At 31.5% G+C, this 15,940-nt stretch overlaps 1 protein-coding gene across 6 annotated transcripts in view; it reads left to right on the top strand.

Moving 5' to 3' along the window:
- Positions 1-15,940, top strand: part of LOC130899263 (uncharacterized) — a 354,925-nt gene that overhangs the window by 295,417 nt on the left and 43,568 nt on the right. For 2 of the 6 annotated variants that reach the window (XM_057809057.1, XM_057809058.1), the window contains exon 2: positions 13,096-13,130. The exons of the other annotated variants lie outside the window; for them this stretch is intronic. In XM_057809057.1, coding sequence (XP_057665040.1) covers positions 13,096-13,130 — 35 coding nt within the window. The remainder of the gene's footprint in view (positions 1-13,095; positions 13,131-15,940) is intronic. 6 annotated transcript variants of the gene reach the window in all.

Genomic DNA, 15,940 nt, shown 5'->3' with positions numbered 1-15,940 from the left:
TGATCTGTACATTATCTTCTGCTTGTTTTGCGATTTAATCTGTGTCTAAACAGCTCTAACAATTACTCAATTTCTGCTTGAAAGATTTCATCTCTTTATCATCCCTTTCGTTAATTTTTTTAATGAAATTTATACAGGAATAGAGTTATTCTTCAACTCAACTAACCTAATATTGATCCCGATAGATCTACCCAATACATTTATAAATATCCCTCAACGAAAGATATTTCATTCCCTTTAGAATACCCCAAACTCACTCACTCGCTCCTGCATCTTCTCCACGATGCATTTTACATTTCAAAGCAAAAAAATTCACAGAATTTCCATCAAATTATTTCCCTATTCGGTATATTAAAAGGCAATGGCGTATGTATCATTTTAAGGACACTATAAAAAGGAATAATTCAATTGAAAGAAACCTTTTGAATTTAACAACAAAAGGTTCTACGAAATAAGAAACTAAAGACGTATGAGAAACAATCTATTTTCACGATATTCCTTATCATTGCAAACATGCATTCGGAATTATTGATGGATCCCTTTAAACTTTCTCAGTAGCACCCCTGGATATCACTGAATTCCCGAAGGACGCACCATTCGATTCCCGTCGATTATACTACTCAATTCTGTAGAACTCTCGCCATTGTCGGATCAAATCTTCGTAGTAGGATAACCTGGGTTTGTTTGTGGCAAAGGGTTTTATCACTTTTATCCTGTTTATCCATCAAAGAATGTCAATTCTTTTGGTTAATATAATTTTTCGTATTCTTTTGAAAAAATCTAGATAATTCTAGATACAAGAAAATGAGTTGGGCCACGAATATTTTGGACAAAACACTTTATTTTTCTCCTTTTAGCTTCTGGGGGCCAAATCTGACGAATAGAGTGTATAAAGTATCAATTCAAACTTTGATTAATTGATTTTGGCCATTGTAATAGCAGATGCTGCAGTTTTTGTTTTATTTCCTTGCTTAAACGTCGCCGTAGTTCATAGTTTTCCCTTTTACAAGATAGTTCAAGAGAAGAGTCCCAAAAAACCGATGCTATGATCTTGCCCGCTAACGAAACGGTCTTTGCTTCCCTTGGAACCGGTTTTCCCTTTTCTCAGTCCATTGTTTTGATTGCTACTAACTGACCTGGATCCGCCCTGTTCTACCAGAAAAATTGTTAGCTAAAAACTATAGCTAAAATTGTTGTATAAGTAACATTATAATATTCATCTGATTTTCAATCATCGTAATTCAACGACTCCATCGTCAATTTTATCTAATGCTTTTTTAAAATCTTTAAATTCGAGAATCCTGATCACAAACTTAATTAGTATCATTTTATTACAAAAACTATGAAAGGCTTTAGAATATTGATGAAAATCCTACCAAATACGACATTTAAACGAACGTAGACCATCTACAGAGCAATTTCGTCATTATTTTGTACCGTAATGAAAATTTGAAGGTTTAATACAACCGAGAATGATTAAGGGTCAAATGTACTAATTAGAACAACTCCGCGTGCGAAATGACAAGGCTTCAATTATTACTTTAATCGAGTTACATCCAATTTGAAGTAATCAATTTAATTAAAGATCTAATTACTTTGGAAACGTTTCGGATACATACCGGATCAGATCTTTCAACGTATCTTAATTTATTTTATATTATTACATTTCTTTGTTTTATTAGATGGTTTATAAAAATTTCCCATTCGAAAATTACATTGAAAAACATCCGTTTCGAGGAATTGTTTCTAAATGCGTTTGCACCATTCTGGTGTATTTTAGATTATCTTCAACGGGGCTTATCCTCGCCAATTTCTGCTTACATGAGGCAAATCCTTGTCTTCGAAGGATGCTCAATTCGAGCATGACCGGCCATTGCACCTGAGGTGTATTCTTGAGCATTTCATGTTTACTTTTCGGCAGCTGCACTCCTGTACTCCTCTTGGGGTTCTCTTCATCACATTTTTCCTCCTTTGAATGTGTATTCCAACATCTTTTAAAGGTGGTTCTTTGTTGTGCTTATATAATAATTTATCGCAAATTTAATAATCCAAGACATTGATTTTTGTTGATATTAAACGTATAATTTCTTCAATAGAGAATGATTGGAAATACCCGCGATGGTTGGCATTTTTCAAAATGAAAATATTAAATTCGACTTTAATAATAAATTAAATTTGTATTAAATTAATTGCCGGATTTTTATAGTATGGTTTATATCTTATCGATGGTAGATATTAAATTACAAACGTTTATGACCAAATCCACGGTGTGTGAAAGATGCTGTTCCTTTAGACGGTTAATAAAAATACTTTTAATGTCTTTTGAACATAAGGGAAACGTATAATAAAACGTGGGATCTTATTTTAAGAAGAATATTTCTAGAAAAAGCTGTAAAATTGATAGAAACGCTATACGTGAACACAATTTAGGAAATGGGAAATTTACAGAAAATATTTGATATCTAGATAACGGAATTTGTCTCATTTTTTACCCCTGAATGCGTTAAAATAGAAAAAAACGGGTGGTTCTATTTAAAAAAAATTAAGAAATTCGATATTTATGAAGTTAAACATTAAACACTTTCTATACGCACCCCGTATAAAATAGAAAAATTTTCAACATAGATTAAAATACGTCTGATTTTGCTAAAATTAACCGAATAAAAATTATTTTCATATCTTTAAAGGTATCCTAGTAAAATAATAATTTATAAGGGTCTGCAACGGTCAAATTTTTTACAAAAAAATTGATAACTCGAAAAGTATATATTTTTCGAAACAAGTTTTTAGACAAAAGTATTCTAAAATTTTACGTAGATTTCAAAAATGTATTAATATATAGGGTGTTTTATTTAAAAAAATCAAAAAATTTGATATTTATTAAGTGAAACTTTGAACACTTTTTATACGCACCCTGTATAAAATAGAAAAATTTTCAGCATAGATTAAAATACGTCTGATTTTGCTAAAAGTAACCGAATAAAAATTATTTCCATATCTTCAAGGGTATCCTAGTAAAAAAATAATTTATAAGGGTCTGCAACGGTCAAATTTTTTACAAAAAAATTGATAACTCGAAAAGTATATATTTTTCGAAACAAGTTTTTAGACAAAAGTATTCTAAAATTTTACGTAGATTTCAAAAATGTATTAATATATAGGGTGTTTTATTTAAAAAAATCAAAAAAATTGATATTTATGAAGTTAAACTTTGAACTCTTTTTATACGCACCCCGTATAAAATAGAAAAATTTTCAACATAGATTAAAATACGTCTGATTTTGCTAAAAGTAACCGAATAAAAATTATTTTCTTATCTTTAAGGGTATCCTAGTAAAATAATAATTTATAAGGGTTCGCAACGGTCAAATTTTTTACAAAAAAATTGATAACTCGAAAAGTATATATTTTTCGAAACAAGTTTTTAGACAAAAGTATTCTAAAATTTTACGTAGATTTCAAAAATGTATTAATATATAGGGTGTTTTATTTAAAAAAATCAAAAAATTTGATATTTATGAAGTTAAACTTTGAACTCTTTTTATACGCACCCCGTATAAAATAGAAAAATTTTCAACATAGATTAAAATACGTCTGATTTTGCTAAAAGTAACCGAATAAAAATTATTTTCTTATCTTTAAGGGTATCCTAGTAAAATAATAATTTATAAGGGTCTGCAACGGTCAAATTTTTTACAAAAAAATTGATAACTCGAAAAGTATATATTTTTCGAAACAAGTTTTTAGACAAAAGTATTCTAAAATTTTACGCAGATTTCAAAAATGTATTAATATATAGGGTGTTTTATTTAAAAAAATCAAAAAATTTGATATTTATGAAGTTAAACTTTGAACTCTTTTTATACGCACCCCGTATAAAATAGAAAAATTTTCAACATAGATTAAAATACGTCTGATTTTGCTAAAAGTAACCGAATAAAAATTATTTCCATATCTTCAAGGGTATCCTAGTAAAAAAATAATTTATAAGGGGTTGTAACGATCATATTTTTTACAAAAAAATTAATAACTCGAAAAGTATATATTTTTCGAAAAAAGTTTTTAGACAAAAGTACACTGCAATTTTACGCAGATTTCAAAAATGTATTAATATATAGGGTGTTTTATTTAAAAAAATCAAAAAATTGATATTTATTAAGTGAAACTTTGAACACTTTTTATACGCACCCTATATAAAATATAAAAATTTTCAACATAGATTAAGATACGTCTGATTTTGCTAAAAGTAACCGAATAAAAATTATTTTCATATCTTTAAGGGTATCCCAGTAAAAAAATAATTTATAAGGGGTTGTAACGATCATATTTTTTACAAAAAAATTAATAACTCGAAACATACGCATTTTTCGAAAAATATTTTTAGACAAAAGTGTACTAAAATTTTACGTAGATTCCAAAAATTTATTAATATATAGGGTGTTTTATTTAAAATAACAAAGTTACAGTCGTTTCTAACTGTATCGTAAATATTGAACAAGTGACAACTTTTCAAATTGATGCTTCAATAAATATAATAAAAAAAAATTCATAAATGTATATTTTGAACGGAGACGCAGGTGTCATATTCGCATATTGTGGTCGACGAATAACCCTTATTATTTATTCACCATTAAACCACTAGATTTATGTGTGCGTATCTGTTTCCTTTATTTATTTGGTCCCTATTAAATACGCACTTTCATCGTACACGTAGGGCTGTATAACCGACTTAATATAGTTGTTCCGCCCTCCAGAGACCCGCCCTTAAACGTCTTTTATAATTTGTTTTCTTTCGTCATAATTTCAATTCTGAATAAATAAATTACGAAGAAAAATCAACGAAATGTCTAAACGAAAACATTATACGGTTCGAAATGAATAAATTTTTGCTTAAATTTTCCGAAATAATGTTGATTTTGTTTCGACAAACCTAACCCTTATTTTTTAAACAGTCAACGTTTTAATTAGACGTAGATTAATTTATTTTTCTCTCCCTTTTGCAGATAAAAAACTTGTTCACTTTTGTAGAAAGTTTATTTAATTTTTACACTCCGGACAAGTGGATTTATTTGATTAAAATGATGATTTTTACATTTCAAATCACTATTTTCCTTTTTTTTTGGGATATTTTTGGCTTGAATTGACTACTTTTTAATAGTTTTCTTTTTATTTCCTACTTGTTTCAGTATTAGTAAACTTTTCGTCATTCTTTGGGATCATACTTTCCTTTGTTAGAAATTTTAACATGTTTTCACTTTTTCATGGGGTTGTTTTTTTCTAAATTCCTGATTTATTACTTTTCGGGGATGTGTAGCACTTTTTTCATGATTCTTGTGGTGATTTTTGTCTTGAATCGATTTTGATCCACTTTACAATCACTTTCCACGTTGACAAAGTTTTTTGATCGATTATTTCGCTTTTTTAAATTGAAATTGTGAAATTTTTTTCTTTTTTGCGATAGCTTTGTCTTTCCTGCTTAACTACTGCGCGATTTTGTACTTTTTTCGACTTTCTTGGGGTGGATTTTGCCCTTTTACATAATTTATTGTTAAAACTAATCCCTAAATATAAGAAATCAACAGTATAATGTTGATTATATGATTCAAATGTGGGCATTAACGATGATTTAGCACTTAAAACAGAAAATGAAAAAAATTAAACAAGTTGGTATGAAAACATTGGGAATAAAACCAAAAAAATCGTCTAAAATAATTTGAGATAATGAAAACGAAAATGGAATAAATAGTAAAATAGAATTGAAGATAAAAAAAGCTAACAAAGAATGGAAATATAAAACAAGCAAAGATGTAGTGACTAAAAGTGTGATAACAATAAATTTCCATAGTCTTCGAGGCCTGTGAAGTAGATAATTAATCAGAAAAAACACAAAAACTCAATCCTTGTACTAACAACTAAAAAGAATTCCGATATAAGGAAATTTTTGAAATTCGTTACTTCAAAAAAAGAAGAAGAGGCCATAAATTGTTGCAGGAGACCTACGGGGACAATCTAGCGAAGGCCGAGTGTCTCAACTCCGGAAACAGTGACCAAAATCAACCAAATTTTGGGTGCAGATGATTACCGAGGCTGTTAACATCGATAAAGAAACGGTTAGAAAGATTTTACACGAGGAATAACACATTTGACCCTGACCAAAAGCTTTTGCGTCAACGGGTCTGTTTAGATTCCTTTGATAGAAAGATCTGCTTTGAAATTTGAGTCTATGGAAGAGTTGAAGCAAAAAATGGCAGAGTTCCTAAAGAACCTCACCGAAGAAGACTTCCAGCACTGGTTCGATCAATGGAGAAAACGTATGGAAAGATGTGCGGCGACGCTTTGTCGTAACCAGTCTCGTTATTTAATGTATGTACAATGTAAGTGCAATAATTTTCGATATTTTTAAAATGAAACATCTAATGTACTTGAGAAAATTATGTTTTACGACTTTAACACGCGTCCTATTTCCTGTGGCGTTTTTAATGCATCAAACGAGATCACCACCCACTTCGTACGTCGCTTATTTTGCACTGTTTCCGTTTCTAATCGTAACGAGTTATGCGTAAAACATATGCCGTAAATCGTACCGTAATTGGGATGAACGCAATTTTTTTTTTGTATCTTTAGGTTTACGTAATGATTATTCATTTATGTTAACCGGCGTTTTTCGTTATTTCGGAGTCGAGAGCGTTGAAATATGACGTGAAAAGTTTTTGTAACCGAAACATAACGTCGGAACCGTTCGCAGGAAACCTCCAGACGATTTATATACGCAAATCGAGAAAACTGCGGTTGTTTCTTAAATAAAGAAACATTTTTCAGGGTAAATGTCTTTTGGAAACTTTTCTGGTTTATATTCGAGGACGAATATTTCACTCCGATTCGGGATAAACAAAAAATTGGAAATATTTTCAGTTGTATTGTAACGAAATAAGTCGATACAAGATTAAAAATTGGAATTTTTCGAAGGATTCATGTTTTGGCAACAAGATACGGCAACATTCATATAAATTTGTCAAAACTGACATAAAGTTTGGCATTTTTTATGGTGAACTTACTCAGAACTTATGTTATTTGAGATACTTGAAACATTCATCTTGTAAACAGGATAATTTTGACATAAAAATAATGGTCAAATGAGAAAATTTCCTAAAAAGACAAATATTAGTGTAGAGTTGAGGTTTATTACTACAAATAAAGTTTTAAAAATCCCCATCGATCCTATGTGTGCTATAAAAATTATCGCGGTTAAATTTTGACGTTTTTGTGTGTGACTTTTAGAATCGCGATATCTCAGGAATGGTAACGTTTAGAAAAAAAATCATAGCAACAATTTTTGTAGAGAATTTTCAAATCTACAACTTTCATTCGAGGTGTTTTTTGATAAAACTTACCGGGTTCGAGAAAAATCCAAAAAAACTCTAGCGCACATAGGATCGATTAGGATTTTTAAAACTTTGTTTTTATTTGGGAATTTCTGTTATTTTGTAAAATCTATATCGACCGGGCTATTGGGCAAAAAATAGCATTAAATCCCGAATATTTTCGTGCGATGATTTTCTATGACTTTGTGGATGGAACCAACGAACTTGCAATATCTCAGACATATTTGAAAACTTGATATCTAATAATTTAGATTTTACCTACTTAATCTTGAAGGTTTTCTTTCTTTTTACGTGTAAAACATTGAAAAAATTGAAAAAAAGGCATCGACTAAAGAGAAACTTTAATAAAATCCTGGTGGAAACTTTGTTGCAAGCTTATTTTTAAATGGATCAAAACAGAAATTTCGTAGAAAATATTTCGTTGTGGATATTGTTACCACATGTAGTAAACTATTGACAAATTTGTGTTGGTTATTTGGATCAAATTGAAATAGAGATGCGGGTATACATAGAGAAATTATTAAATTAGTACGTTTTCGTTTTGTAGAGAATAGTCGCCGCCCGAGGTGGAATTAAATTGAGGAAACACAATCGACTGTGGGTATTGGTTGGCAAAATTTAATTTTGGTCGCCGGTCAGGTTTATTTGACGAGGCCATATAGTCGATTACGATCTGGAATAGCGTTAATTCGACAACGCGGGTGAATACCAATAGATATTCTCCAAGATTTCTTTTATACATATTAAAATTTACTCGCTATATCGTAAAACGAAATAGAAAATAGTTTTCAAATAAATCAATCCGACTATCTATCTATTACTTCAATTATATCCCTACTTTATCTTTAGATTTAATTCAAACTATTTAATTCGATTTAGCTGAAAGTCGATTTGGGGTCCTGTCGAGAGGAACCGATCCAATTCATCGGAGGTCTTCGCGAATTAAAGTTTAAATAAAGCGATTAGTGGTTTCAATCGATAACATCTTGAATACCCACTTGATGGCGGTGTACATAATAACGTTTCAAATTAATCAATCTAATTTTGCTTAAGAATTAATACTTGGTTATCAAGACACCACATTCCTGAGAGCTGGGGTTCAGCTTCTCAGGAATATCCAGGCAAAATGGCCAAACGTACAGGATTCAACAGGAGCTGGTGTTATTGAAAGAATATTCCAAGTTTTCGAAATGATTAAAAGAGTTGATACTGGCCTCCACATTCTCCTGAATCAATCAAAAATGTACTGCAGAAGTTTCTGGGCAATACCAAGGATCCCGCGAATATAAACAGCTTTTAAAGCTCAAGAATGCGAGATAAGTTTGAAAAATCACTTCCATAATAAATAATTTCCTGAAAATTCGGATGCTAATTCAGCAGATGTTCAAATAACGAACCATAGAAGGAAAAACATCGAAGAAAATAAAATAATAATCGATTGGTTCGAATAAATATTATGCTGCGGGTATGTTGCGATAAATAATGAATTTTGTTTTTATTATTCGAAATTTCGAATCTTTTTTCGCAGACCTGGTCAATTAAATCGCTTATCTTTTTAATAATTCTACTTACGAACTTCCCTGAATGTCAAAAAATTATTCCCTTCGGGTTAAATGATAGTAATCATTCGACAAAAAAAAATTACTCTTTTCGAAGAGCCCTCCACAAAAATTTCAAACGATCTCTAGTAATCACCCTCACACAAAGACCAAAACGCCTTTGAATGGAACCGCCATAAATATAATTTTCGCACTTCACGAAAACCGCCACCGGTAAGTTTAATGGGATAAAGGGGTGGATTCGGGAAATCGGACTTATCTTTTCAAATTAAGCTACAAGTTTTTTTTTGTCACATTATAAAATCTGGAAATTTAATTGGTATTAACAATTGTAGGGGGGTATACCAGGACGGAAGTGACGTATACACACAACTTCGTAGTATCATTATCGCGTACCTAACCGCAGATTGCGATAACGGCAACATCGACATGACGTACGCGTTTTGTAAAGCGATAACGGCAACATCGGAATATCGGGGGTGAAAAAGTTACGTACGTGTTTTGTTAATAATGACGTAGCAAATTGTTTCGCGTTAAAAAAAGTAGGGAAGGCGATGTAGATGTCAAATATATGTCGAGTTGTACACTTATACGAGCCCACGTGATATTTTCGAAGTTAGATGGTGAATAAAACGATAATTGAAGCTGCTTATATGATTTAATGTTAATTGCGATAAATATAAATTCATCTATCATATACCGAGCGTTTCAAAAATCACTTTGATAAAAATGAGAACGTTTCTTTTCAAAAGATGCTAGTTAGACGAAAAAAAAAAGCTTTTGGTGACAAAATTAATAGTAGAAAAAACTAGGGTTTAAATAAAAGTTGTGCGCATAAAATTCAACATTTTTTGTGTACGCGTTATTTTTTTGAACAATAAAAACACCAAAAAATCGTTACAAATTTTGTTTTTTTGCGTTTTGCGCTGAATTTATGCAAAACTCGTTTTTGTTACTATGGGCAATATTGTAGAGCATTGAAAAATCTTCAAAATAAGCTTTTATAAATTGAAATTCGATAATTCGTTGCTTAGATAATTTAACCGAAAGAAGAAAATTTTTAATTTTTTAAATTGTTTATAATTTGTTTAATTTTTAATATAAAGGTTTGTTATTCACTGAAAACCGAGATCTCGATGTACTTAATCAATGCTCTAAAAATGAACCCTGCGACTCTAATAGTTTTTTGCAAAATGGCAATTAAACCATACGAGGCCCTTTTTTTCAAAGGGCCATTCTTGCTCACCGGAAGGTCCTATCATCATTTAGAAAGTTGCGTTGGAAAGAAGAAGAATTGAACTAAGAATCCCTCATCTCAGTTTTTTGGATTTCTTTTTTTTAACCTCAAAAAAGTGTTCACAAAAGGTGTAAAGAAAAATTTACAAACAATTTTTTAAACATTTTATTGCGGCTCTGTTTCTCAATATTAGAATTAGAAGTTTTTTGCGTTGTTTTGTAGGAAAATCTTGAAATTTTTATCAATAAAATTTCAATATTTCTATCATTAAAAATGTGCATTTGGTAATGCATTTCGAAATACAAGTAAATGCTGTATGAAATAGGTTTTTTCAAAATTTCCAAAGTATTTCATAACTAAAATTATTTTGGAAATTATTGTGGAATTCTCCAAATAACCTAAGGCCGTTGTACTGGACTTCTCCATGCCGTTTGATTCTCAATTAGCTTCAGAAGTGACCGGTGTACAATAAAAGATTTGATTCTTTATTAAAGACTGATAAACACCACTCAAAATTTCTTTTTTAATTTGGAAAATATGGTCACTAAACTCATATCTCGTTTTATAAAAATCTTTGAGGTTCGTTAATAGGGATCTCTCTGTATAAACCTGTTAATCCGAGGCGCGAATATGGCGGCATTATCTTCTTTCATGGTCGGATGGACGCCCTCGATAGCGGCGTATTTGGCGACGGAGGTCCAAAAATAAATCCTTCGATAGAAACTTTTTCGTTTTATTAGAAAATACGGAAAATATTAACCCGTTCGATAAAATCGAATCATTTTCGACTAAACGATTTACCATTAAACCATATTTTCAATCTTATAAATTTTTTCATTTATCAAGAAAACAACTACGAAAATCCCAAATTAGATCTAGCTTTTCCTATATGTGGTTGGACGTAGCTAGCTGCTACAAAAATTATCAAATACTACAAATTGTCTGATGGAACGATTTTTTTTTTGTAATTAGGACTAAATTTCATTAACTTACCTCTGGTTAGAAGTTAAGAACAGCATCGAAAACCCTTCAACATCGTCACCATCGCGAAATATTTTCTTCTACAGTATTGTTAGTTTTTTATGCAGTTTTAAACTAAACTAAATTTTTTCTCAAAATAAAAGAGGGATTTTCGTTGTTCAACATTTAGAAAATAACCGTGTCTAATAAAAGGGATTCTTTTGATTGATTATTCGAAAACTTCTTCATACAGCGGGCTTCTGGGTCAGGCTAAGACGGGATCCGCCTTCTTGGAAAAGGCCACAACTCCGTAGAATGTATCTGAATACATTATTCGCAGTTTACCTTCAGTCTCTGAAGACGATAACTTAATTATCGAAACGCGCGTCAACAATTAACATATAACGTATTATTTGTTTTTTGAATAACCAGGTGTCGTTTAAGATCCGAATCATCGAACAATTCGTTTTATAACAAATGTAGTGCGATGGCGGAAAGGGGATTATTTTTTGTACAAGGGTGGAAGTTTCATAATTAAAATGGATCCATTGTTTGCTGCTATATGGGGCGACAGACGTACTGCGTGTTTTTATATTATTGAAACAGAGGGTGCTGATAGTTTAACACCCCATTTTTGTTTTTACAAGTGGTGGGGTCGTATAGATCAGATCATTAAGCTAATTGAACATATTGAAATGTACTTTTTAGATTTTAATTAATACATATTGAACGATAAATTTATTTCGGTGTAGATATTTTCAAATTGGCCGGGAAAATTTTCTATTCTCACCCGATATCGGCTCGATGACGTTTCCTCCCAGTAACATGATATTTATCATCCTAATCAGATACGAATGGAGAGCGGGAAAAGTTAGGGAGACGTAGCAACTCCTCTATACACTTTCAACAGTGGTGGAGCATCATTATATATCGAATTAATTCAAAATTTGTAACATAAATACAAAAATATTGACTAAACAGTGATTCCAGCTCGCAGTTCTTAATTCGGTTGATATCACGATGATCTCTGGTGCTAACACTGGGCATCATGGAGGTGCCAATCTCACCAACAGACTACGAATAATTCCAAGGGAATATTGAGTTGCCGGAGAAGTCATCCGAGGCTTGGAACTGGGACTCCTTAAACGCTGTTTTCAAGCATACCTGTACAAATATAAGTAGCAGAATTACCAGCTTGCAATGGAGCGGACGAAGACGCCGAGTTTTCTTTTTTGAATCCCCAAGGTTTGAATCATATCGACAAGAATTGGAAGTCGTAAACCACGAAAGTATCACAGCTGAGACAAAAGTTTTCCAGGACGTAGGACGCGTTGAACGAAGATCCAACTAATCATAGTGAATCCCAAATCAATCAGCTTCGATTAGGAAACGCAGGAAAAGAAATAAAGACGAAAAAGCAAATTATCTAACGTCTACTCCAGGAAGTAACGCCTGACGGTGAGTTTCAGTGCATGCGAGCTGCATACTGGTTGGTAGTATAAGCTGGTGAAGGTTTCCGCTCCACATCGAAAAAAAAAACATACTTCACATCATACAATTCAAATGTTGGGTGGTAATAATTGAATATCCACTCTAATCACCCGATTTGTACGTGTAGGATTTGTAGTTATTTAATGTTAATTGTTTTTATCGTTATATATTGAATAATTGGGTTGAGATTTTGATTTTATGATACGCCGTTGTCTGTAATAACTAAATTTTCATCCAAGGTTGGTATACTGTTTAATAAAACTTTAATAAACGTAACCGTTGCACTCGCGCCCCCTTTATATATAACGAAAATGGGGTGTAGTTGGATATTTAGGGATTAACTATGGAAATTTGTCAAAATATCGTTAATATTTTCAAATAACTACCATTTTAAAAAAGGGAGAAACTTTTTGTCGATATATTCGTGTATTAAAATGATTAATAATTGTTTTTCCTTTTGTTTCAGGTACGTAATTTCGACTGCAATAATTCTAATTTTGTGTAAGTACCAAAAATTATTATTTAAATGACTCCCAATCATTTCCATAGAATATACTTTATCCTCGACACTGGAAATATGAACAGAAAGGAAATATCCTAAGAAATATTGAAAAATATGATAGATAGAATCTTTGATCTAATTTCTTAACTCTAAGAACAGAAAATAATCAGAGCGGGCTAAATCTGGCGAATAGGGTCCATGAGGTAGCAATTCAAACTGTTGCATTATCTTGATGCAAGGACACTTTCTTCTTAGCCGTTTTTGCTTGATTACTTCGTTCAAACTTTGCGATAAGTTTGGATAATACTCGTCGTTGATGGTTTTTCCTTTATAGAAGATAATAAATGAAAATTATCCCAGAAAAACCGACGCCTGCAAACGGAACAATCTTTAGAACTAGTTCCCGTTTTGAATCACTCGATGGAAACATCTTAACGACGCTGTTTTTGTTCCATTGTGTGCAAACGCGGCATCCATCTTGTACACAACTTTCTCATGTCCTAGTTACTATGACCAATTTTTTATATATTCGCAAATTCATTGAAAACGTTGACTATTGAAGACTGTCAAACATTTATGAAGAAAATCCGATAAATTGTTTCAATTTCGTAGTAGTATTCGTCATTTCTAAAAATCGTGTTGTTAGAAACATCCGATAAAATTGGCAACGATGTTTTACTGCTGTTTCTTTATCAATTAGCCGGTTGTTAACGGAAAGAAGAACTTTAGAACGAAAGTCGTTAAATGCCTTTCCGGTCTGTTTTATTTGATACAAAGCATTTTAACTACCATTAAAGAGTTTTCTTTTCTTTGGAATCTTGCTTTCCTCTAAAAGATACGAGACTATTTTTATTTGTTGTTGCCTTGAAATAACATTTTGTACACTCGGTGTCTTTCAAACGATAGATAAACATTTTCTTTGATATAATTTGAAACGTGTGTGTACGTATGTTAATGTTTCGAAAACATATTTCAAAAATCTGAAGTTTCTCACAACGATAGGATCTCAATTCAAAAACTTTTCCACAAAAATTTCACAGAAAGAAATTAATATACAAACTTGGACAGTCGCGTACAGCTTTGACAGCTTCCGTACAGTCTCCCAATGACTTTTTTCAATATTAAACGTTCAAAGAACCCCTATAAATGACGAAAAACTACATATTTGAAGATGATTCCAAAAACCTAGTCCTAGAAAGCTTTGTAAAGTGTTAAACTGATACGTATACCAATGCAGATACTTTATGGACAGACCTCGTACAATGAGAACTTTTTGAATAAAAATTTGGACGTTATTTTGGAAAATTTAGATTATAAATAAAGTTTTTTTCATTTACAGAGTCGATTTACATAATTTTTTATATATTTACCAAAGGAATGGTTTTACCAAAGTTTCAAAATGCGTTGGATTCGAATCATAAAATACGATGGGCTATACTTCGATAATTAAGCCTTTTTGTCTTATATGCTGATTAAATAAACGTTGGAAACCAACAATTAATAAACACCCTTTATATTTCATTCATTAGATTTACTGCATTATCAGTATTTCAACATTTACACAAGATGTCGTTGGAGACAGACTCAATTATTCCGATTTAAACCGTTTTTTGTTCAACGAAAGCCTCCAATTACGTAGAAATAACAAGGTAACAAACAGTTAATTAAGAAACACTCGACTATAATAAATTTCCAGTTATACGATCCGGTATATGAACATTCTCGCTTTTCCAAGTGAATTGCGGTTATGACTCAATTATATAGATTCCGCTACATTTTCAACTGTATATATTTAGAAAGCGCTTCGAAATTTTCTATAAAAAGTCCCTTTCAAGTATCGCACTTCTATATTTTCACAAAAATTGTAACGATTAAAATAATTCATCAACGTGATGATAACCGCCATTTTCCTGTAGACCGAAATATGACACATAACCTAACTTAACCTACACACTCGCCTAAGTATTAAATCATATGACCGCATAATTGTAGCAGTCACTCTGGGGTATGTGGCTTAATTAAAATATCTCTTTCAGAACAAACTCCGTGCGGAGTATATTTAGAATGGCATGTCTTTGATGTACACTCCATTTGATCGAAGTAAAAACGGCCTTAGAAAAGGGAGTACAGATAAATACAAACATACACATAAAATCCGGAAATGACAGCTGAAACAACGGGATTAATTGGTGTCGTTTACAGAAGTATCCATGCGGGTTGCCAGAAATTCCCGGAGAAATTTTTTGATATAAAATTTACACACTTGAATTAGGATCTCACCACAACGGGATTTGTGTTGAAAACATTCACTAAAAAGTTTTAGAACTAACAAAAATCTTTCGAATAGAAACTGATCGTACAAAATGGCTGAAAGTTTCGCGAATATGTTTATTGATAAGTTATGACGTCATTGAAATTGAAAGTCTTAAGACAACCCTCATATATTTAAAGCCTTGAATAACAAACTGTCAGATGTCAGTTATTCCGCCATATTGATGATGTCATATACGTCAAAATTTCATCTATATCTGATGAAATACATTCATAGTAAGTCTTATAATTTACGTCGTACTATACTGAATGATATTATCCATCCGTTACTTTATATTATCATCTCCATAACCACAACATCATTTCTAATATTGTTAGAAGTTGCACGTTCTATAAATTTATCGATATGTCCACCCAACCGATATCTTAATACTCCCATAATGTAATTTCTACCGAAGGAAATCTATTTCTCTGCTGGAATTGAAATGACGACGACCATTTACACAGTCTGCTAATTGTTGACGATATATATTATGTC

This window comes from Diorhabda carinulata, chromosome 11 (genome assembly GCF_026250575.1).
Source record: "Diorhabda carinulata isolate Delta chromosome 11, icDioCari1.1, whole genome shotgun sequence".
Classification (NCBI taxonomy): Eukaryota; Metazoa; Arthropoda; class Insecta; order Coleoptera; family Chrysomelidae; genus Diorhabda; species Diorhabda carinulata.
Note: the sequence above shows the minus strand (reverse complement) of the source record. Positions and strands in the feature narration are given on the sequence as shown.